Source organism: Candoia aspera, chromosome 2, assembly GCF_035149785.1.
Source record: "Candoia aspera isolate rCanAsp1 chromosome 2, rCanAsp1.hap2, whole genome shotgun sequence".
In the NCBI taxonomy this organism is placed as follows: domain Eukaryota; kingdom Metazoa; phylum Chordata; class Lepidosauria; order Squamata; family Boidae; genus Candoia; species Candoia aspera.
The window spans coordinates 202,688,028-202,712,680 of record NC_086154.1 but is presented as its reverse complement, the minus strand read 5'-3'; the positions used below and the strand labels follow the sequence as shown (position 1 = coordinate 202,712,680).

The 24,653-nt window shown below is 39.3% G+C and overlaps 1 protein-coding gene across 4 annotated transcripts in view; it reads right to left on the bottom strand.

The window, feature by feature from the left end:
* The window catches only part of DAPK1 (death associated protein kinase 1), a 75,361-nt gene extending 53,897 nt beyond the window's left edge, over nucleotides 1–21,464 (bottom strand). For 2 of the 4 annotated variants that reach the window (XR_010067322.1, XM_063295209.1), the window contains exons 1-3: nucleotides 20,880–21,365; nucleotides 20,249–20,425; nucleotides 812–1,033 (exon numbers count right to left, since the gene is read on the bottom strand). Coding sequence is in view for 3 of the 4 variants with exons in the window: in XM_063295209.1 (XP_063151279.1) it covers nucleotides 812–1,033; nucleotides 20,249–20,310 (284 nt within the window). In the remaining variant the exon portion in view is untranslated. The other 2 variants (XM_063295208.1, XM_063295207.1) reach the window with 2 other exon arrangements.
* Between the last annotated feature and the right edge of the window lie 3,189 nt (nucleotides 21,465–24,653).

The window sequence follows — 24,653 nt, the reverse complement described above, 5'->3', positions numbered from 1 at the left end:
ATGAAACCCAGATTTCAGGAATTATGCAAAAGTAAGCAAATTCACTGGCTTATTTGACACACGGATTCTTTGCTGTGGACTGTCAACTCCAGCTACACTAAATCTGGAAAATTCCATCCTTGCCATCCCACAGATACATGTCATATATATGTGAGCATATACTTCCACAAGTTATACTTCAAAAAATGCAGACAAAAAAAAAATCTGTATTAACTGTTAATTAAAATTAATTTTCTTTAAATAAGGTAACCCATTTACAAAATCAGTTGGTCCCCATCTGCTTATACTGACTATTCTCTCCCACATATACTATTCTGTCACAGACACACATTCCCTTCCATCCATTCAAGAGCAGGAGGAGAAAAAACAAACAAAACCCCACCCCACAAGCTGGGTACAGTAAGAATAACAAGCAGGGAAGGGATGCAAACAGAAGTGGGTGGGGAGGAGGGGAGAAAGCTGGATCCTGATGAGGAGAGGGGAAAAGGAAGCTGGATCAGAAAAGGGAGAGGCATTATAAAAGTTAAAATTCAACGGGCTCGGCTCTTTCCAAGCAGATAAGCTTCAGGGTTAATTTTCAAAGGCTTCCATGCTTTACAGCACACAAGGATAAAGACATCTGCATACAAATTCCTTTATTTTCAACTGCTTATTCTATTCTTATGAGCAAATGTAAGGTTCATCCTTCCCCCCTCCCAATGCAAAGATAATTACTGGGGCAGGGAGGAGGGGAGGATGAACCTTATTTTCAAAACTGATACGAAGCTTCATTTCCAAAACAGACATTTCAAATAATTTAAAAACTACTTACAGTTCCAATATAAGAATTACGTCCATTTTACTTTCATAAACATCATGCAGCGTAATCACATTGGGATGCTGGATTTCTTTTAATATGTTTACTTCTCGTTCAATGTCTTCGCGACTCACTCCTCGACGACTGGATTTTGTTCTTCGCTTTTTGATGAATTTTGCAGCATATTGTGCACCGGTGGCCTTCTCACGGCATTTCCTTACTATTGCAAACTGTCCACTAAAACAAAAAACGAAAGAAAGAAAGTAGGGCTTTTAAAGGTACAACACCTATCTTGGTGGAAGTAAACTGTTACACAAAAGCACAGGATGCTGTCTTATGTTGACTCTGATCATTGGTCTATTTAGCTCAGTAAATCCTAGATGGGAATTGCAGAAAGGTGACATATAAATCAAATCAGTCAATCAACCAGTCAATAATACAGCAGAGGTAGAATATATCATGGATTTATCCTGATCCTTTTAAGCTAAAACTTTCTGCCAACACATCCATATTTTAAATATAGTCATTGTCTTATCTGCAGTGTGGGGGATAAGGGAAAACACTACAGCCCTGCTGAAATAAAAATACGTGAACAGAAAAATATGTTTGTGTTTGGAAAGCCTTCAAATTAATTTAAATTTAACTAAAATTTTTAGCTTTGGTATTAGAACATCTACTATATTTATTTTTCAGCTCACTCCCTCATCTTTTTATGATCATAGTATTCATGAAACGGTGACGCGGTGGCGCTGCGGGTTAAACCGCTGAGCTGTCGATCGGAGGGTCGGCAGTTCGAAACCGCGCGGCGGGGTGAGCTCCTGTTGCTAGTCCCAGCTCCTGCTCACCTAGCAGTTCGAAAACATGCATATGTGAGTAGATCAATAGGTACCGCTTCGGTGGGAAGGTAACGGCGTTCCATGTCATCATGCCGGCCACATGACCACGGACGTGTCTACGGACAACGCCGGCTCTAACGGCTTAGAAACGGAGATGAGCACCGCCCCCTAGAGTCGGACACGACTAGACTTTACGTCGAGGGAAACCTTTACCTTTACTATTCATGAAACGGTTAGAAGCTAAGTAATTCCCCACCCCCACCCCAGTTTGATTTTTGATGTCACGACTTCACACAGGGATGGCAATGAATCTGTACTATCCAGAAACTCCATCTTGCATTCGCTAACTAGCTAACAACAGAAACTTCAGACTTGACTTGATTAAATAAGGTGCTTTACTGCAGACAAGAAGACACTCGCATGTAGTAGATCGGTCTAATGAAAAACCGAATAGCTCTCTCTACAGGCCAGGCTTAGGGTTAAATCCTCAGCCATTCCTCCCACCCTTTCAAATTAATGGACTTTTGGCCATTCTTTACCCAGCTTTCAGATTGGGATGCACCTGCTAAATGTTTGTATATATTAATTCTGTCTGACTGGAGCACCTCTGGTTTCAGTCTCACCACCTCAAACCACCTCCCTCTCTATAACCAACTTTTAAAAAGAATTTTTATGATTTTAAAGTTTCTTTATATCATATTACAATACACAATAGCATCTACATTCTTATATCTGGCCATTTAAATTTTCCATACATCCTCTTGGAGAGTCATTTTGGCATTTATAGAACAAATAAAATCATGTCAATCCTGATAAAATGATTTTGTTTTTTAAGCATATGAATTTTAGAGACCTGCTCAAGCAGGTTCCCTATTTTTTCCTTCCCTTCCTTCAGTGGATGTGACAGTATGTGGTGCAGGGCAGTACCCCTCATTCTCTCTGGTTGTGTGAAACTGAAAGAAAATGGTGCCTTTTTACATGGGAGCTGCCAGGGAAAGGAGTGCTGAAAAACTGACAGAGGAAACTTGCAAGAAAATTGGGATTAAAAGCCTTGGCAACTATAGAAATATTTTTTTTGAACTGAAACCCTTCAAAAACTTATCTTATTGAAGGTCAGGGGATTCAGGAAGAGTTTTGAGAGGTGGCACAAGAGATACAATTGAAATGGAGAGCTATGACATATCCCCAGACTCACAGAAAAGTTTTCAAAAGTTTTGGGAACTGTTTTATTCAACGCATCTTTTTTTCTTATAAGATGATGTCCAGTGTAGTTTTCTAATTTCAAACTGCTTACTTCTATTTAATATTTATCTATTTACTTAAGTTTTAAGAAAAAAAAATCCAAACTTGAGGCAATATCTTATTAGGACCAACCAAAATACAGTTCAGCCAAAATCATCTCCACATCCTCGCACGAAGGAAACATGAGTTTGGGTAACAGAATTATAAAAATAACAGCATAAACAAAACATTAGGTATACTTCACCCAAAATTTGTGTAATAATTTCAGTATAGTGATTCAAGTTAGAAAGGTGGCTAATAAGTGAATGTTGATGGAGGTCAAATAAGCACATAAACACAATATCCAATGAACCATGAATGAAAAATTAATCTACTTAAATGGGTGTTGAATTTTTGTTTGGGAAATAATTCTTCTATTCCAGTTTGAGCAAGAAAAGAAAGCTTGTTTGAGAATGTAAACCCCTGAAATTTTTTAAAAAAAACCTAGAATATGACAGGGTAAATATGCTATAACTCTCAGGCACTAGTTACAGGATTTCAACTAGGAACAAATATGTAAGATGATTGTTACAATATTTGCTACACCAATACCCCTAAAAATGATGATAAAATGGGATGTGTAGGTGCCACAGTATTCAAAGGCATCACTTTACCAACCATGTGCCTAAACTGACACTAATAGAATAAGCAATAGAATTCTAAAATCAGCATAAATCATGGTATAGTATTAAGCACTGATACCAATCAAGGCTAATGTAAGGGAAGTTGATTAATTTAGATAAAGAGCAGATATGTGTGCAAACATGATACCAATATTTCAGCTATCCTCAAAGTCAAAACAGTTCTGTTATACTAGTATACCAAACCAGAGATTAAAACTGATTGCAAATCATAGTTTGTGTTATGTTGTTGATACCTCAGCTGCTAACCACTGAGAAGTTAAAGTCAGTTAGGGACATCAGAACAGACTGCTATAAAATGTAGACCCAAAAAAGCTCTGTGTTGAGCAGATGGAAAATAAAAACAGACCAGCAGTTTTCTCAAAATACAATATGCATACTGATTACTCCCTTCATGGCTCATTGCCAGTGGTAAAGCTCGCAGCATTCCAATGATCATACAAGCTACACCACTGGGAACCAAAAGGATCACCTGTGACAGGCATACATGGGAGATCAGATTAAAGATGATCCACTGGAAAATGATATTGCAACCCTTTTTTCTCCCAACTATGATAAACAAATCCCAGCTTTTTCCCCTATTAGCTGCCTAGACCATCACAGAATTACACTTAGGAATACAGTATTTAAGGTTCTCACATAGTTAAACCATCTCTCCAGTGCAAAGTTGTATCGGGTATTTTTACAGATATTGTTCTAAAGCCATATTTAGAATTTTGAGAGTAAAGGATGGGAACTCAAAATAGCCACCATGATCTATATGACCACACCAAAACACTTGATTTACCAGAGAGAAATTTGATGGTGTCTTCCAAGATCTTTTAAAATCATCTCGGCTTTTGTCTTTTTTTCAGGATAGATGGACACATTTCCAAATGTTTGTATGCACGAGACTCAGAAGCGCCATGTTACCTTACCAAAAAAAACCCCACCCCTAAATAAATAAAATGTAAATAGGGCATGGAGCCTGTGAACACCAAGGAAGCTTTCCATACGTACGTTGACATTCATGGGTACCTAAGGTTTAGAATAAATATTTTAAATACTTTGGGCCAAGAAATAGTTTGTGTTTTACACATCACTAGTTATTATTTTTTTTATCTAAGTAGATAGTATATAAATATTAAAAATAAATAATAGTGAAATGCCCTGGTTCCTAGTTCCTAACTATATTAGAGGACTTTAAACATTGTTTATAAAAATCTTGTAACTATTAATGGTTCTCAAGTATCATTAAATTTCTTCAGCTTTGTTTCCTTTTTGTCTGTTGCAATTGTAGTACATATCAGTGGAAAGGTAATACAGGTAAATACCTGTATTATGGAATTGCAGTAGTAATGTGATTATGATCAGCTACATGATGTACCCTGAATTTGTGATTTGGACATGATTAATCTACTGCAAACAGAGCAAAGTTGCTTTTGGAGGACAGTTTATTTGTTCCCTTTTTTTTTTCCTTTTTCTTTCTTTTTTTTTTTTAAACCATCCCCCTCCAGCTTCCTTCCTGAATCTGCAAGATTCAAAATATTTGCCCAAAGTTTCACAGAGTATCAGCTATGGATGCTTCTGTACTAGGAGCTCTATAGTGATATAACTCTCCAACTGTAAGGAGTATATGGACTTGCAATAAACTTTTTATGAGTTAGTTATGCTTTTAGAGTTAACATCTCTACCAGGAAGCATGATAACAAAGAGTGATACTAATAACATGAGCCGTTCTGCTAAGCAATACCTCTGCATCCAGCATGTCATTTCACACAGATGCTTCCAGAAATCCCATAAGATAATTAGGACAAGTTTTTCACCCTCCTTTTGTTCAGAGAACAATTCAGAGAGCCCAAATACAGTACTGATTGAGTGGTTCTGTGCCATCAAATCAGTCAACTCCCAGTGACCACATAGACAGACTTTCTCCAGGATGAAAAATACAATCCTCATTCATTCTAGCTACAGAAATCCAGGCATTAAATCAAAATACATATAAATTAAGAATTGGCTAAAATAAATGAAGCAATTCTACTTTATTTATTTATCATATTTCTACACCACCCATCTTGCAAGCGACACTGGGTGGTTTACAATTTAGTTAAAATAACAAGAGATTAAAAACATAAAAACAAATACATCATAAAAATATAAATATGAAATATAAAATATAGAAACATATTTTAAATTTATATAAATATAAATTCCTCAGAGCCACATCACGGTGCCACCACCCCCATGATTGACTATCTCCCCTCCTACCCTAAGCGAGGTGGCAAAGCCAAGTTTTCACTCCCTTTCGGAAGGCTGGGATTGTGGGGGCCTGCCTCACCCTTGAGGGTAACATGTTCCACAGGCTGAGGACCAAGACAGAAAAGGCCCTCTTCCTGGACCATGCCAATCAAGAATCTCTCATGGACAGGGTCCGTAGCATGCCCCCTTTGCCTGACCGGGTGGGACGGATCGATGCAATTGGGATGAGGCGGTCCCTCAGGTAAACTGGACCCATGCCATGTAGGACTTTAAAGGTGGTTAAGCGGTTAAAAGGTTAAAAGTGGTTTCATGTAGATGTTAAAAAGGAGTGGAGAGAGTACTGAACCCTGTGGCTCCCTGCAAAGGAGGGGTCACAGGCCAGATCTCTTGCTCCCTATCAGCACCGATTGGGACCGGCCCTGGAGGAAGGAGATAAACCAGCACAAAACCACACCACCCACCCCCAACTCCCTGAGCCAACCCACAGTCAATGGTATCGAAAGCCACTGAGAGGTCAAGGAGAGCAAGGATGGATATGCTGTACCCATCCTGCTCCTGCCAGAGATCATCCAAAAGTGCGACCAAATGCTGTTTCCATTCCATATCTGGCCTGAAACCCAACTGAAAAGGGTTCAGATAATCCATTTCATCCAGGATCCTTTGGAGCTGCAATGCCACTACTTTCTCAACCACCTTCCCTAAAAAGGGGAGGTGGGAGAGTGGACAAAAATTGTCCAGTAGAGTGGGATCCAGTGATGGTTTCTTGAGGAGGGGGTGCACCAGCATCTCTTTAAAGGTTGTCAGAAGCACTCCCTCCCCTCAAGGATGACACCATCACCTGGACCCACCCACACATCACCTCCTGAGCTGCCTTCACCATTGGCAAATGATGACATTTATGGTCCGGAGGACGCTGTCTACTTCTTCACGCCCAACAGGATCAAACTGTTCCAAGATAACCAGGTAAGTACGTTTCCCAGGCATCTCCACAGGCATGCCCCATGCTTGGCATCCAACTTGGTATGAATCTGAGCGATTTTATCCTCCATATGCTTTGAAAATTCTGCATGGCCCGGTAGGTGGGTTACTGGACCCACCTCCCCAATACAGATTGGGTGATCTTAAACAGGGCTACTGGGTGGCATTCTGCAGATGCAATAAAAGCGGAGAAATAGTGACATTTCACTGCTCTTACCACCACAAGGGAGGCCTTAATAGCGGTTCTAGCTTGTGTTTGATCAGATTTGGTCCTTGTCTTCCTCCAGCAGCGCTCTAGACGTCTCTTAATCCTCTTCAGAACCCTCAGCTCCTCCGTAAACTATGGGGAGTGTCAGGTTCAATGGGACAAGAGAGGTCACATGGGCATGATCCTGTCCAAGGCCCCAGTTGCTTTCCTATTCCAGGTGGTAGCCAGGGCTTCTACTGGACCGTGCAGCAGATCCTCGGGTAAAGCCCCAAGCTCCCTTTGAACCCCATTGGGTCCATTAGTCGCCGAGGGTGGACCAATCGAATGGGTCCTGCCTCCCGTGGAGGGGGGCAGCATAAGAGAATCTCAAGGCCACCAGGGCATGATGTGACCATGACAAAAGGGACAGATTTAACTCTCCCCTCAGATCACATTGTCACTGCTTCGACAAGAAAACCAAGTCCGGAGTGAGGCCACTGTCCCGAGTCAGGTCCCGAATAACCTGGGACAGGCCCATGGCTGCCATGGTGGCCATGAACTCCTGAGCTGCCTCTGAGGCACAGCCCAGGGATGGCAGGTTGAAGTCCCCCAGAACCATAAGCCTGGGGAACTCCACCGCCAACCCCGAGATGGCCTCCAGCAGCTCAGGCAGGGAGGTTGCTACATGGCAGGGAGGCTGGTACAATAGCAACAATCCCAAATGCTCTCAGGAACACAACTTCAAGAACAGGGTCTCACAACCAGCCACTTGTGGAGCAGCGTCCCTGAAGGCCACCAGAGATTCCCAGATGACAACAGCCACCCCTTCTCCCCTGACCTGGGGTCTCCTCTGGAACCATACCGTAAACCCAGCTGGGCTTATTTCTGAGAGGGCCCAGCCTTCAGGGCCCAGCCAGGTCTTGGTAATACATGCAAGGTCTGCCCCCTCCTCGGTGATCAAATCACATATAAGGGGGGCCTTGTTGTTAACTGATCTGTCATTCAAGAGCAATAGCCAAAAGCCAGGGCCTTCATGGGTCTGCTGTCCAGGGAGTAGGTCTGAGTGCAGAGGGCCGGAACACGCTACCGGTACCAAACACCAGGGGCATCTTCCCTGTAGATGGCCCGCCCTCTGACTCCTGCTTTAACACCCCCACCCTGTCACCATCTGAATGGAATAGCCTGCCCTAAATCCCCCAGAGCTCCTATTTCTATTTCCCCTCAATCCTGGCCCTCTGGGTTCCCTGGTTAGGGGCCCCTCCATCCAACCATACAACAGGCACATACCAAGCAATCACAGGGTGGTAATGAGTTCCCCAGCGCTTCAGTTCCCGCTCTCAACACTGCAGGAACCCAACCATCATCCCCACATCTACTGTGCCCCCTTCACCTATATACTTGCACATATCAACTTATAATTTTGCATAAAAGTAGGCTATTACGTCTAATCTTATTATATTTGCATAGTTGATCACAGCTTTTATCACAAGGTGTGATGAATCTAAAAATATAAAGCAAGTTTGCTGAAGATAAAATATTATTGCGACTTTTGTCAGGAAGCATATAATCAATGTATAATTGTACTGTATTTGATGTCAATGAGCCAAAGAACAAATTCTCCATTAGCAGTTAAGATGAGGAAACAAATGTTTTTTTAACATTTTATGTATAGATTTTAAACATTTCAAGTTACCTGACATTTTAAAATTACAAAGACATTGAGAAAGGAAAGTAGAATGAATCTATAGATAAATGTTCCCAAATGGAAATAATATAAACTGTGATGCAACAATTTTGACATCAAATAGAAAAGACTCTGTCTACTTCCATAAAATAAATAAGCAAGATGTATAGTATTTCAAAAAGGAAAAAAAAAACAGTATCTGCATTTGTTAGAAAAGACATACCCAAATTGCATTAAATGGGCCTTTCTTTCAATTTCTTTGATTACAAAGTAACTAAGAACTGGTCTGCTTTTTTCTTCCTCTCTCTCTGACTCTTCTTCCCCCCCTGTGTCCTGTTTTTCAGATTTGTATGCCTCAGGACAAGGATAGTTCTATTTATTTCTAGTCTTAGAACTCTTTCTTTTTGTCTGAAGAGCATGGTAAAAACACACACAAATAATAGGCAACAGGGTCCATAGCAAATGAGTCCTGTCCTATTTCTAATGCTATTGAAGAGTATTATGAACAGCTTCAGTGAAGTGAAGGATATACCAATAATAACTGCAGATGGAACAAATTCCCTGAACAATGGATCTACTGGATTAAATTTAGGATTGCTAGATATTTGCCCAGAAAGAATGCCTGAAATATTATAAAAAAATAAAATAAAATGAAATAAAAAATGTCACAATACCTTAAACTTATTTTTTATAATACCCTTTCTCCCAACCTGTTTCCACAATCATTGATAGTTATTATTAGGTCACCTTCTAATTACTACAAACAGAAGAGAATTCTGATAAAGATACAAAATGACAATGCAAAGAAACATATTTACTCTACTAGACATTAATATATTTTACCAGGCCTAGAAGCAACAGGATTCTACTTGTGACACAATGGCTCTTCTGTTTCACAGAGAAAACTACATTTCTTTTGTACTTAATATTCTTCATTTGAAATATATATTTGGGTACTTATCTTCACATGATAAAAACATGGTTATATATTACAACCAGGCTATACACACAGCCTTTTTATATCTGCTAAGTGCAAGTGAGCATAACTGTGACAGGACTCTGTTCTGGAACTGGACTTGATAATCTAAGCTTTAACAATTAAAATCACAGATATGTTTCAGATATGTTGCCTGTGCAATGTGTGTTCTCCTGACTATTGAAAAAAATCAATCAACCACTATTTGGAGAAATGTTTCCATATCAGGTTGTAAGGCTTTGAATCAGAATTTGTTAGCACTTCTTCCTAAAGCAGATTAAGTGTAAGTCTACACACGGCTCACATTTTAATCAATGAAGTATGTTTTTTGGACGTATCTCTGTTTATGGCACCAAACATTAATATACAGATTAAGATGAAACACTGATAGAGGAAGTTGAGATAAACGTTTACGAACCTTATATGCAACAAATTTTGGCTGATATACAAATCTATTAACTAAAAAATGGAATTGTAGTTGACTAAAACTATTACAGCAGATGCAGGTAGAAGAGAAAATCTGAGGTTAAAAGTATGAAATGCAGATAATCCCCTCTAGTCTATTCAGGCATCAATTTAAGATTAAATATATACATATTGATAATCTGGTTTTGTTATATGCTGCATTTTGAATTTTAATATAGTGTTGCACTAAATAGAAGCAATATACACCCATCTATACTTTTAAAATCAGAGGCTTGTCCTAGATCATTTGAGAATGTACTGTAATATTAGAGGCAGATGCGGGAGGTGCCTAATCTTTTAGGCAAGGAAACGTCTTAAATTCATCATTGTATTCCTTTTGAGTAAACACATTTTCTGGATGTTTATAAACTACGTGCAGCAATCCTTGGGCTCAAGTGTTCTTATTCTCTGTGCTTTTGTGTTGCAAAAGAAACAAGTATCCAGTTTTCCATTCTATCCACACTCAGGAAACTCTTTTAAACATACATTTCAATGTACATGCTTGGTAAGAGCAAAACAACTATAAAGACCTAATTAATACTCAGCTTCAGTGTACGAATGAGAGTCATACAGAGAGAAAAGGAGCAACTAGAATCAAAGATCTCTAGACATTTACTTACTTTTTACAACACTATATGAAATGCTAATGGAATTTGCTTGATAAAATAATGATGCACTATTTTATATGCTGAAAATGCATGCATATGAAGATAATGAATGAGAAAAATAAAACAGCAAGTAGAGTTAAAAAAAAGCATTTCAATTTCATTTTACAAAAAGAAAATTTTCATTTGATTGATATTTGTACAAATCAGCTACACTTCTTTAGAATTGAATCTTGAGTGCTATGGATTATCCATCTACCTTCCGTTTGGACAAGAGAAATCAATAGGAGGTATCATTTGTAAGCATACTTGTAACAAGAGTTGAGAACTGTAAAATAACTGTAACGCCTAATATTTAAACTTTATTCTAGCCATAGTTACAAGGACACTGAAGGCATTTAAATTCATTTTCAGATTTCAGAATGTATCTGTTCATGGAACAGGAATGTAGCTTGAAATACAAATAGGAATTCATAATCAAATTACTGCCAAGGACAAGAAGGTGACTTTTGCTATTGCAGCTTGACATGGGAACATCCATCTCTGAGATTGTTTTTAACCTTCTGTTCAGTGGGCTCCAAACATGGCACAAAGAAAGTTTTAATGGAATGGGTTCAAACTGAAATTCCAAGATTATGGTATGTACAGTGTGTGCGCGCGCGTGTGTGTGTGTGTCTGTCTATCTAAAATGAATTCTGCATACTGGGAACAAGGTAAATTAAGTGTCTGTACTCCATATTTTGAGATATACCATCTTGGTCCTAGTGAAAAAGAAAAGGGATATTGGAAGCTTGCTTAACATCAGATATCAGAAGTTTGATTTACTGCACAATTCCCAATAATTAATGTTTCCCAGTTTCTGGAATCAATGTATCCCTGGCAGATTTTTATTACAGTAATGGCACATGGAATACCACCATTCCTTTATCAATCCCACTTCCTGATTGTGCATCCATGAAAAAAAATAGCAATGTGCCGTAGTAAAACCACTTAGGCTTTTAGCCTAATTTTGCCCTCAAATAAATTCAGGGCATGGGGGGGTGGGGCAGTTTGGAAACGAAGGATAAATCATATTAGAAAAGAAAATGCAATTAGCTAGTGAGGTGGGGATTATATATGCATCTCTGCCATTGCCGACCATTAGTGGATACAATCCTAGTTATTAAGTGTGCGTGAGAGAATGGGGGAGTGCTTCATGACAACGTCTGGATGAAAGCTCCATGGAACAATGCAAAGGTCTTAACAGGCAAGTTCTTACTATCTTAGGCATAACCATCTAATAATAAATGTGATCCTATGTGTAAGGTCATTTTGTGAGTAGCAAGGCAAAACACAACACTTCCAGGTGCCCTTCATATGAGATGAAGGGTACAACAAGCTATACCACACTTTACATTTGGAATTTCATACTGTAATATTCCCTCTAAACTGCATTTATTACTGAGAATTCAATCTTATATCAGAACCAAAATTCTGCGCTGTAAGGTCAAAAATGAAAAATATCTTTCAGCAACCCATGCTGATATTCAAAACTAATACCTTTCTTCAAAACTTTCTATTATAGAAATCAGTATTATGAGGAAGTGGGAGGAAATCAGGAAGTAATCCTCTTCCCTTTATTTAGTCATCACTATTTACAGCAATTTAAAGGCCTGCTTCTTCTGGATACTTCTATTCTGTAAATATCAATTTACTGCTCAAGAAGTCTGTTTAAGAAATTTCTATAATGCTTAAGAAAGCAAGGCATATTGTTCAGTCATTTAATCAGAAGACTTTGCGCAAACCAACACTGTTATGACAAGTAGATAAAATATTAAATAAATATACGGGCAATTGTACAGCTACTGGAAGCTCAAACTTAGGTTGCCACTGTTAATTCAATCATCAGAAAACACGACTTTCAAAAAAACTACTTTGTTGATCTGAATAAATATGGGGACTGACTGTCATCACATTCTTAGGCAAACACTAAGATTAATCCTGATTTTTTTATGAAATGTAAAGAGGAAAGGTAAGATAGACAAAACTGGAGACTTTGATTACATAATTTTGAGAAAAATGAAGATACTGATAACTGGCAGCACATATTTTAATTATGTCCAAAAGAGCATATACATACACTTTATAAAGTTAATTATCAGAACAAAAGACACATCTTATTTTAGATCTAATTGGGGTTTTTTTTAACTGTCCATTTCACATTACATTCGTTTAATGAAACACTGCATATCTAGAAATAGAGTATTTTTCCACTGAAAATTTTCCACCTCACCTTGCTGGCACAAGACCTACTTTCTTGAGAAAGCATTCATGCATGGATGAAATCCATTCAGACAGAAAATGTTCCTGCTATGGGCAGGAGACATGCCTTGATGTTTTACCTTGCCTATCCAGGAGAGAGAGAGAGAGAGGGAGAGAAACTGTTTTTATTCCCATCTATGGCTGTTTGTTAAAGGGAAATTCATGAATGCACACAAGAAAGTTAATTTCTGTAAATATGAGCTCCTCTGTACCACTTCTTTCTTTAAAATATTTACCCAGTTTTAAATCCACAAGACATTATGTTATGTAACCTTAATCCAGAATGAGTATTTACTGGCTCTCTCTCAAATAAAAGGAAATGAAACAAATGAAAGATAATATTTAAACAAATTATGCAGAAACTTAATTATGCACTTGATGCACCTATATTTATAATTTAATTCAATGGGCTTTACCCTATGGTTTCATTTGAGCTCTAAATATAATTAACTTCAGTCAATTAAGCCAGTGTTATAAACTATAACTAAAAACTGGCTTGTTTCAATAAAGCATAGTTAACATTGCTTAGAAATTTTGTCGAGTTTTGGCCACAAGATACATAATCTAAAATGGAAGCAGAAGTTTCAAATCTCTGTATATAATTACACCAGAGGAGGCAGGAATATGCAATATGCAAGCCCAATTCTGTATTTGGTAGGGCTCATTTATGTTACCTTGGTAAGACCAGTGGCTGAAGACAGACGGCACATCAAGTCATAGTTTATTTGAAGCATATGAGCGTCTTGTCTACTTTAATTTTTCCATCTGTTCAGCAGTACAAATTCTACGTTATTAGTGTAATTATAGTTTGTAATCCCAATTCTGTGATAGGTTCTGATTTGCAAATTTGATCATTAACTATATTTTGCCAATTTGGTCCTCACACCAAACCATAACTAAAGGTTATAGGATTCATTATATCCTATCCACAGAATAAGCAGTTTACAAGGTGTGGTTACTGTCATGAGTACTGCTGGTGAACAGGAGGGGGCCCCTATCCAGGGGGAGAAACACATGTGTAGTTTAGAAGCTTTGAATCTCCCATCGAAGAAACTTAGAGCAGATCCGCCTTAGATTTCTGGATTTTATCTGTGAGGGTTTTCTCATCGCCTTTCATTTCAGCAGGATTTTCTGTCTAGTAGAGTAGAAAAATAAACACTAGAGATCAAACCAATTGTCTCAGCATGGTTCTTTGCTCCAAGATAAGAGTTACCTTCAACTTAAATGATTATTTTTTAAGATATGGCTTATTGAAGGAATCTAATTTCATAAATCATGATTGGATTTTACTATGCCATAAGAATAGCCACTCTTTATCCAATTTTGGGGAAAACACTAAAATCATCCCTTTGTACAGTTTTTTAAAGGTTGGATGATAGATAGCACTCAACATGGACCTTTCATTTTTGTAACCCAGGGATGAAAAACAAGGGAAACAAGTTTTTTCCCCCCTAACTTCCCACTGAGTTTTGTCCCATTAGATTATAGACACTCAACTCTTTTCTACCTCTATCCTGTGGAACACAATCAGCTTGGAATGTTATAAAAGAACATTTTGTCCCATGTTTGAAACAAAGGGCATTTCAGGTGCATCCCTAATATATTCTTTTCTGCAGGTCTTCCCAATTTTGCTAGGATGGATTTGCATGTATCAGAGTACGGACCTGCAATTTCCACAGACGTTGGACTTGAAACAAGAACCTATTTTGAGTATGTTATTTCATAAGCCTCTTATTTACATTACATTTCACAAATATTACAGTAGTCAAAGCCAACTATTTTAATCCAGTTAAGTTGAAAATGACACCACTCTAATTGTACGAGGCAAAAGATGAATAGTATCCTATGGCAAGTCTTTATATTATATTAGATATCAGAATATAGTCAGCAACACTTAAAATTAGGACCTAATAATGTCACCCATACTTTCAGGGTTTTATACATCTGCTCATTTTCCAGCATGCTACAGTATATACCTGAATTTACACAACACTGCCCTATTTATTGTTTACTTCACAGCACTTGTGCACAATTCCAGTCATCAGTTCCAGGCAGATTACAAAATTAAAACTCACAACACATATCAGAAAAGACATAAAGTCCAAGAATCAACATAAAAACCATAAAGTGACATACAATCACCAAATACAGCAAAAAGCAGCTACCGTGATTCCACATCTATGCTCCCGGGCCAAAGAAAGACAATAGTTTTCACCTCTTTCCTAAAAGATGATTGGGATGAGCCATCCCTTCCCCTGGAGGAGCAAAAAGAATTCTGTAAGGTTGGGCAACCACAGAAAAGGCTTGCGCTTCTGCTGCTGTATTCCCGACCAGTGGGAGGAATGAATGAGCAGTATCTCTTCCTGCATAGAATGCACAGGATAGGAAGATGCTATTGGAGAGGCAAAAAGAATCTGAGCCATAAAAGTTTTAATGGCTTTATGGCAACTCTTTGAATTGTACTCAGAAACGACTAGACGTGCGAATGTAGTTCCCACAATGCTATTATCCTGCTAAACCAACATTCTGAACCAATTGCCAAGTTGTCTTCAGAGGCAGACCCAGGTACAGCAATCCAACCATGAAGCAGTAAGAGCATGAATGACTGACACAGCATCCTCTCCAGACACAGCTGCATCTGCTGTACCAGTGAAGATGAGCAAAGGCTCTCCTGGTCATGGCCTCTACCTGCTGTTCAAGCAGGAGTTGCAAATTTGAAGAATCCCCAAATCGCAAACCAAGTCATCATGCAAAGGAATGTGTCCCCACTGAGAGCTAAAGTTGATTCTAACCTAAATCCAGGTTTCATTGTGTTGAAACATAAATGAAATTGAAACAAAGTATGCAGAGTAGCAAGCTAGCTGGGTTCTGTAACTAGGGCATTTCTAGCACTCAAGACTTCCTCCAAATAAAACATACAATATAAAGCAGCACAGTCAGCTTTTGAAATTTCAGTCTTGGAAGAAGTGTGTTTGATAGTTTGTGTTCCTGCAGTCCCATGACTTGTAATCCTACATGACTACTTGTATTTTGGAACTCTGATATTTGCACACACAGGTGGAGTGGTACCACTGCTTGACTGACTGGGCCAGATATCTTTTTCCAGATTACCATTTATATTTTTCATATGATCCTTTATCGTTTTTGCTGTCTTCTACTCTTTAACTTTGTTGTTTTCTATCAAGGATAGAAACTAGAAGAAAATTAAAATTAATTAAGTTTGAATTAAAAAGTCATTTGATGTGCATGTAGTAAATCAGATGAAGAAACACTGATCTGAGAAAGATCTGTCTCCTCTAAATGAAGCACTTGCCTTTAGGAAAATGGGTACTGTATTGTTTTGCAGCAGTTAGCAAGAGATTCAAAGGGAGGTTTTAAGATCTTAAGCCCCACTGCCATGTATGAAGTCTGCAGTTAACTAATTTCAGTCTATCTGCAGCAGTTAGCAGTGAAATGCCACTAAGGATTAGGCTACAGTTGTTGGAAACAGTATCTCTATTTGTCTCCAACAACTTGTATTTGGAGAAATGGCCTATGTGTACATCTGGCTGAACAAACCAAGTTTCTATTCATATGTGAGAGAGAGAGAATGTAGCATGAATTGACATATTTCAGGCTGTGCTATGTTCCTAGCTCTAAAATAGCTATTTTTTAAAAGGAAAATCCTCTATATAGTATAACCATTTCATGCACACTGAACCTATGCTCTTGTGGCTTGATTCACTTTCTTGAAATACAGGTAGTCCTCAGTTAACAACCATTCGTTCAGCAACAGTTCAAAGTTACAGCACTGGACAAGGAAACTTACAGATGGTCCTCAAAGTTGCGTCTGTCGCAGCACCCCCACAGTCATGTGATCACAATTCAGATGCCTGGCAACTGGTTTGCAATTACTATGGTTCTAGCGTCCTGCAGTCACGTGATTGCTGTCTGCAACCTGCACTGCCAGCTTCCGACAAGCAAAGTCAATGGGAAAATCGACAGGTCGCAAAGGGCAATCACATGATGTCACACTTAACCACCACGTTGCATTTGCTTAACGATGGCAACTGGAACTGCCGTTGTAAATCAGTACAGTCACATGACATTGCTCTTTATGACCTCATCACTTAGCGATGGAGTTCCTGGTCCCAATTACTGTTAATTGAGTACTACCAGTACATGCTATTTCAGATACAAGTCATTTAAACTGTTTCACCTTCAGTTTCAGTCTTAAAGTTTCAAGGTCAATACAATACTGCCTGTGATGTTTTTCTACTAAGCCACCTTCATGGGGATGAATTCTTAGACTGTTTTGATCAGGGACAATTTAAAAAAAAAAGTATTACTAGGATATACATTCCCTGAAACAGTATAGTATACGAAAAAAACCAGAGAATGAAGTATTTAAAATGCACAGTCACACTGTTCATAACCACAAAGGACAAAATGCAGCAGCAAAGGCATGTATGTATTTCATAATAATTTCCTCTTAAATTGAACTGAAATCTGTTTTGGACTTATGAAATTGTACAGTGTGTTGATTGCTTATAACTGCTGTTTAAGTGACAATTAAGGGAGTATTGTTTTGCTCATATGATTGCAGGTTCAAATCATAGTTACAGACTGCATACTACACATTATATGAGGCACAAAATCATATTCAGGTAAAATGATCAGTGCTAGAAGTCAATGTAAAAGCAAGTTAAGAGTTTTCATACAACTTTCTAAAATGTCCTATAGAGGTTAACAGATAAATTTTTAGTTTTTATTTTGTAAGTTGAAATTCAACTTACTTACTAGTCATATATTATCTCTGAACATAAGATTTGCTTTGCAGTGTTAGCATGTTTACAGTAAATGGAAATCTCCTACTTGGATTCCATATTTATATTTTTATTATTTTAGTATTGTAGCTGCTGACCTGGTGATTTTATGATGTTGAGGTTTTAAGGTGCATTTTATGGTAAACCACCCAGAGTCCCCCTTTTAGGGGGAGATGGGCGGTGATAGAAATGTGAACAATAATAAATAATAAATCAACATCAGTGGATTTTGAAGAAGAAAAAGTTACAACTTGCTACAAATTTTGCAACAGTTAAGAAAAAGAAATCCAAAATATTATTTTGGCAAATAGCAATTTTTGTCCTGATATTTAGAACCCAAGAACTTCATATTAAATATTCTGGATTTCAGATATTTTAACATCAATTCTGTGTACATTTAATACTGTTTGAATTCATTCTCATTACTATTCTAAATTAATATTACAATCCTGGTGACAATTTAAAATTCTTAAAACAGTGTTCAGGATGATATAATCTACAAACTGATTAGCTACATATTGCCAATAAAATAACAGAATGAATAAAATATGAATTTATTTTTACTTTCACAGACTATAATTTTCTGTCAGAAATTAATCTGAATTATGTCAGAATTCAAATTAATCATCTAGTTGCTGTTTTCCTATTTATTTGCGGGAGGCCTGGATTTTCCCTGTAGTTACAGAGTAAACAGTGTATATTCAGTTCTCAATACATGTAGTGAAACTGTTGCCTTTTCCAAAATAATTTGACAGTGTTGAGATTAAAAGTCAAAACATTGTCTTTTCTTTGTATTATAATTGCACATAAAAGATGCAAAAATAAATTCATGCCCTCAAGTCAGTGTTGACTCCCGGCAACTACCTGGACAAGTCCCTGCGATTTTCTTGGCAACATTTTCAGAAGTGGTTTGCCATGGCATTCTTCTAAGGCTGAGTGTGTGACCAGCCCACGGTCACCCAGATGGCTTTGTGCCTAAGGCAGGACCAAAACCTTTAACCACTACACTCGCTGTCTAATTGTATGTAACTCAAAAATAAATTCAAGAAGAAAATAATTTAAACCCATACTCAGAAAGACCCAGAAACCATAATTACCAAAATAAGGGGTTGATTTAAAACCATGTCCAAGTTTACACAGCTCATTAGTCCAGCTGCTAGAAGTCTCTCTACAAGTTAGTATATTTGCTCTCTTTACATTATGTAATTGTTTCTACACAAGGTTTTGTTTTGGTTTGCATGACATCCAAATAGCTGAACTGGTCTCAGTAATCTTGCCAACCTACCATTTTCATTATGGTAATCAATCTTTCAACCTAACTTTCTTCACAGGTTGCTTGTGAGGATATGAAAATTGTAATACTTGAGGTAGAAGCATTTACTGCTCGCTTAGGCATTTTATTTGAAAGCATAAACACTACCTTAACAAGAATGTAATACACTTAAAAACAAACTCAATTCAGCAATTAAGCTCAGAGATTTAAAATAAAAATGAAGCTATAATCAGTAGTCAACAGCTTTGTTTTTCCAATCACAAAGCTATGGTACACACCCAGCATGCTATAATGTTCAGCTAACAAGCTTTGGAAGCTGTGTTAAAGCTACACTATTTAATAACTATAAATTATTTGATCTGACATTTGACTGAAATGAAATAAGTGAACTCTGATAGTTTGAGAATAAAATTTATTTGGATTCAGAACCCATTATTAAGACTCAAGCTGCAACTGAATAGATTAATACCAATTTGTGTTCTATCACACATACTAACAATTCACTGTTGAGACTGAGATCATACAAAGGGTTCTTATAATCAGTTACTATCAGCATAAAACAGAGGCGTCAATTTCAATATTCTTCAATCCAGTATTTTTATGCTTATTCAATGCAGTAGGCTGCTTGGAATCATTTTTCTGAGGTAATTTCATCAGAATATTGAGTTTTTTCTCCGGAAAAATGCCTATATAACACCAGTATCAATGCTCAGTTCCCAGCCACAGCAGAATACATTTTATTTGTGGCTCCTGACAAGGTATGCTGCTGCTAAAAGATACCATAATATATCTCTTAATTTGCAGTGTTTAAGCATCTCACTGGAATGCACTAATGGCAAACACATTTACAATTCACTACTGTGACTGTGTTCCTACAACATGTTTACTATCTTGGTCAACTGAACTACAGTTCACATGCCACACAGAACCTGAAATCTATCAAGCAGCCTGGATTCACATTCCACAGAAGACTACAATGCACATAGCTAGTTCACAGTTTCCTGTTGCTATGCACATGCCACTGATTGGTTCCCATGTTCTTTTTTGGTCCAACAACATCAGCAGAACTTCAGTCCTATTCCCAGCCCAGTACACATGCTCTGTGGTTTTGATTGTCCCCAAGGATTTTTATCAATGAAGGGACACGGGGTCCACACACTTTCCTCCCAACAGGTACTCTACCTTCCAAGTTCCTCTCCAATCTCATAGTGATCCTCCAGGTTCTCTTGCCTGAAGACAGTCATGATAGCTGTTGCTGCTCGGAAGGGAAAGCCCACAACCAGCTCACTGCCTTTGCCTTTCAACTCATCACCGCCAGCTTGGTAGGATCTTCCAGGACTTCATGCATGGCCACTAGCTCTGGAGAAGAGACACAGAAGAGCAAGGGGTGAGTTAAAATGCCCATGTTTGCAAGAAGGGTGCGGTTATGGCACTGTTTTCTCACTGCACATACCTACATACACCACACCGACACTGTCCATAAGGAAGCATGGTTGGGAAATCAAAGCAGAGAGCAGGGGCTAGTCCCGGGTGGCCACCGGCTGGTTAACTTTGCTCGCTAAAAATCGCCGGGCCTCGGCTGCCAATTTGGCTTACAACAAATGGAAGCCGCCGGTCCTTTCCCTGCCTCACATGCACAAGCGACAGCCTCTCCCCCTTCCCCCGAGCTGCGAAACGGAAACACCAGCCAGGAAAAAGAAGTAACCCTTTTTTTCCAAGAACAACGCCTCGCTGAGGTGAGGTGGGGTGGGGTGGGGAGGGAAAGAAAGGCACCTCCTAAACTCCGAGCGCCGCTTTCTAACGCGCATCTCACCTTGTTCCCCGCACCGCAAGCGGCAGCGCCAAAAGCCACCATTTCACCTTAGCCAGGAGCTCTGAGCCGCACGGACGCCACATTCCTCAGCGACTCCCCCTCCGTTACCCGGTCAACTAGGACGTGCAACCGGGAGGAGCCGCCGCCGCCTAAAATCCGCCTGCTTGGCTGTCGATGAAATCCAGCTGGCCAGGCGCGGGCATTCCCCTTCGCCCTGTCGGGAGGGGCGCACAGATCCTTGCGCTTTTCCTCGCTCGCCCCTGCTCTCCTGGAAGGCCTTTCCCCGCTCGCCTCCCCCAGGCTGGCGAAGGAGGGGAGCAGCCCGGCGAGGAAGGGACGGAAGCCCCCGACTCGTCTGGGGGCGCCGCCGCCGCAGGGGGAGGAGGGGACGCGCGCCGTGGACCTCTCCTTGGCGCAGGGAGCCTCCTCTGGCTGGGGCAACGAGAGAAGGGAGAGAAAACCCGCCCCTCCGCCTTTCCTCCTCCAGCTCACTCACCCTCGCTCGCTCTTTTCCGGCGACAACCTCCCTTTTTAATCGTTCGCACTCTTCGGAGCCGAGCAAGGGAAAAGCACTCCGGCAGGCGGCCAATGGGAAAGCCGCCGCTCTTACACCCCTCCTTCTCCTCTCCTCTCAGGACCTGCCCACTCCAGCGGTGAGCACGGGGGAGGTGGGATGTAGCTCGCGCGCGCGCACACGGGCCGACAAAGGCGTGCAGGTGCGGAGGGGCTGCCCCTTTTGGGAGGCACGAATCGCTGGCACCTTGGCACGTATTTGAAGGCGCCGGGACTTCCCGGCCGCCAGGTTAGCGCCTGAGTAGAAGAACACGACTTAATCCGTTCGAAGGGCTTTTGCAGGGATTAATGGCCAGTATGTAAGTACTGCCCACCCTTCTCTAACTTGGTGCCCTCCAGTTGGACTCCAGCTACCCATGATTGCCAGGTGTGGGGCTAGCTGGGCATCGTGAGACCTGAGCTTAACGCGTTGGGGAGGCACCCGGTTCCGACTATCCACCAAACAGGGTTGTGAAGTCACAGCGAGAGAAAAGTGAATTGTAGCGTCCACAGGTATTGCAGGCGGTAGGTGTGGAAGCCTTCTGGGCCACGGTTGTAGTGCCTTATTCAAAAGTTGGCGTTTGCCTTGGCTGTCTGACAACCAAGGTGTGCTTTGTCAGAGATAAACTTCCTAATCAAAAGAGATTGTCTTGCAATTGTGATATGTAAATTAGCTGATAGGACTTAATCTCCACATTTTCATCTTTAACGGGAATGCACAGGAGCAACACTAATGAAACCACCAAAGTTATATATGTTTTAGCCTGAAAATATGACAACATCCTTAAAAAAATTGTACAGGTGCTATGATATTTCCATACTAACATCATTTGATTGATTGATTTGTCTGAAACCAGACTGGAATTGCATGTTATGATCAAATCGAATACCTGTATAATAGGCCAAAATTCACTGGCTCATTTCTGAACTCAGTTCTAATTGTCTGGAGCCGTGACTGGGATCACAGCACCTGAAGGAAAATCCCATCTCATCTATTCCTATCTAACTCTGAAATCCACACCAAAGGCTCCTGTCCAAAATTCCTGCATGTTGCACTATTGTGGTATCTAATCAGGGATGGGCACTTTCAGCAATAGGTGATATTTTCAATTTTTGGAATACTTGAAATAACTCTATTGCTTATTTCTTAACCTTTTCAGCCTTATCTTGGGATTCTTTGTCTTCTTATATTTCCATTGCTTTGTCTTGTAATTTTGTGTCTGTGATAGGTATATATTCTTTGTCACACTGGTTCTAGCTTTGGTGCTTTTAATTAGTTCTTTTTTTTCTAAAGTTGTATGTGGTATTTTTATCTTGTGCTTTTATGATACATTACTCTGAAAGAAAATAGTAAACCATTTTGAAAATTATCCTGAAGACCAGAAAGTCACTATATTAATGATCTATTAAGATTGGTTGTTTGCTGTAATAAAAAAATATTTAAACAGTCTAGATGGGTCTATGTATGTAGTAAGGGTGATGGCACAAAGTACTAGACTATAGTTAGTATGTGTATACACATACATACCCCCCCATACACAAAAATATTGTGAGGCTCAGGAGATACATAAGTTTTGTGTGTAGCTCTGCTACACACAGTACAGTCCTTATCCTTCTGTCAATGTATCTCTTTGTCCCTGAAAATGACTCTAGTATTTGGAAGACTTTTTCCAATTTTAACTTCTACTTTGTTAGTTCTCTCTTTGGAAATCTCTGACAAGGTAGCCTGGTATTTAAATACCCTCTGATATAAAGTTGGCAGAAGCTGGCAGAGATGTGATGCCAGGTCACTGGTTAATTTCAAAAATTGGTACAGGGCATGGTGAAAAGTAACCTCTAAGTTCTTTGTAGGAGGAGGGCCATGTTACTCTGAGGTGGCAAGAAATTCGCTGTCTGGAAGCACCTTTTTCAAAAAAACAAAATGTGTTGAAAGGCATAAGCTTTCATGAGCTGCAGCTCATCTCATTGGATGCAAAGAGAAGTCCCTTCTTCCATTTCCTATACAGACTCCAACTCATTAGAAAGCTCTTTATGTAGCAATCACATTCCTTTCCCTGAGTGCTTCCCATTTTTTCTTTTTTGCTGGAATGGTTTCTGTTGTGCTTTACAAATCTCACGTGTAAAAGAACTCCCATCGACCTCATGTATGGAAATGCACATCTAAGCGTTCCTCAATTTGGGATGTGCATCTATTTATAGCATGCATCCCTGATGTAACTAAAAAAGGGTTTGCTACTTTAAGACTACCAAGTTTGATTTGAGCCATTTCTCAAATGCCATAAAATTTTAAAAGTTAATAAAATAAAATGATATACTTAATTAGTTTTCAGTCAAAGTAAACTGTAAAATTTGAGAAAATCAAATGCAGCATACTGAACCTATCTCATATTGACAGAACAGAAATTTGAATTGCCAAAACAAAACCAAGAGAATTGCCTAGAATTACATGTAGCCTGCTCTTCCAGCTGGCTTATATAATATGCTGCAACTCTTAATATGACTCAAGGCTGGGGAGGGGAAACTAGACTGAAGCATCTAAATATATCCCTAATTATACAGCAATATTGCAATATTTATTGTATTTTGCATTGTATTACTAAAATTTAAAAGTGTCAATGTGAGCTTTTCTTCCTTAATATTCCATATACTTGTGCACTGTGAACCTTCGATAAAGATTGTGCAATATTACCAAATGCATTTCCATTTGTTACAGCAAGCTTAACAGCTTTTTCCTTTCACATCTGACACTGCTTTGCAGACTATACATAGCTTGAAAGGAACTCATGACCCAGAGATATCTCCAAAAGAACACAGAGCAGATGAGCAATGTGTAACTGTTGTGTGAACCCTGTTACTTAATCAAAGGCTAATCTTCAAGGACAAGGAAAAGTCTAGTAATTATATATCTTGCTGTTTTTGCATATAAGAATTCCGGTTTTGACTTCATGCGTACATTCCATTTCAATAGCCCTCCACTTTACTGCTTACTTGGGCAGGAGAAATAGATACACTGGACCAGAGCCTATAGAAGAATCACCTGTAAAGAATTCTGCTATCTTTTGGCTTTAAAGAATCATTGAACTGTGGTATAGAGCATTTAGGTAAAGGTAAAGGTTTCCCTTGACGTAAAGTCCAGTCGTGTCCGACTCTAGGGGGCGGTGCTCATCTCCGTTTCAAAGCCTTGGAGCCAGCGTTGTCCATAGGACACTTCCGGGTCATGTG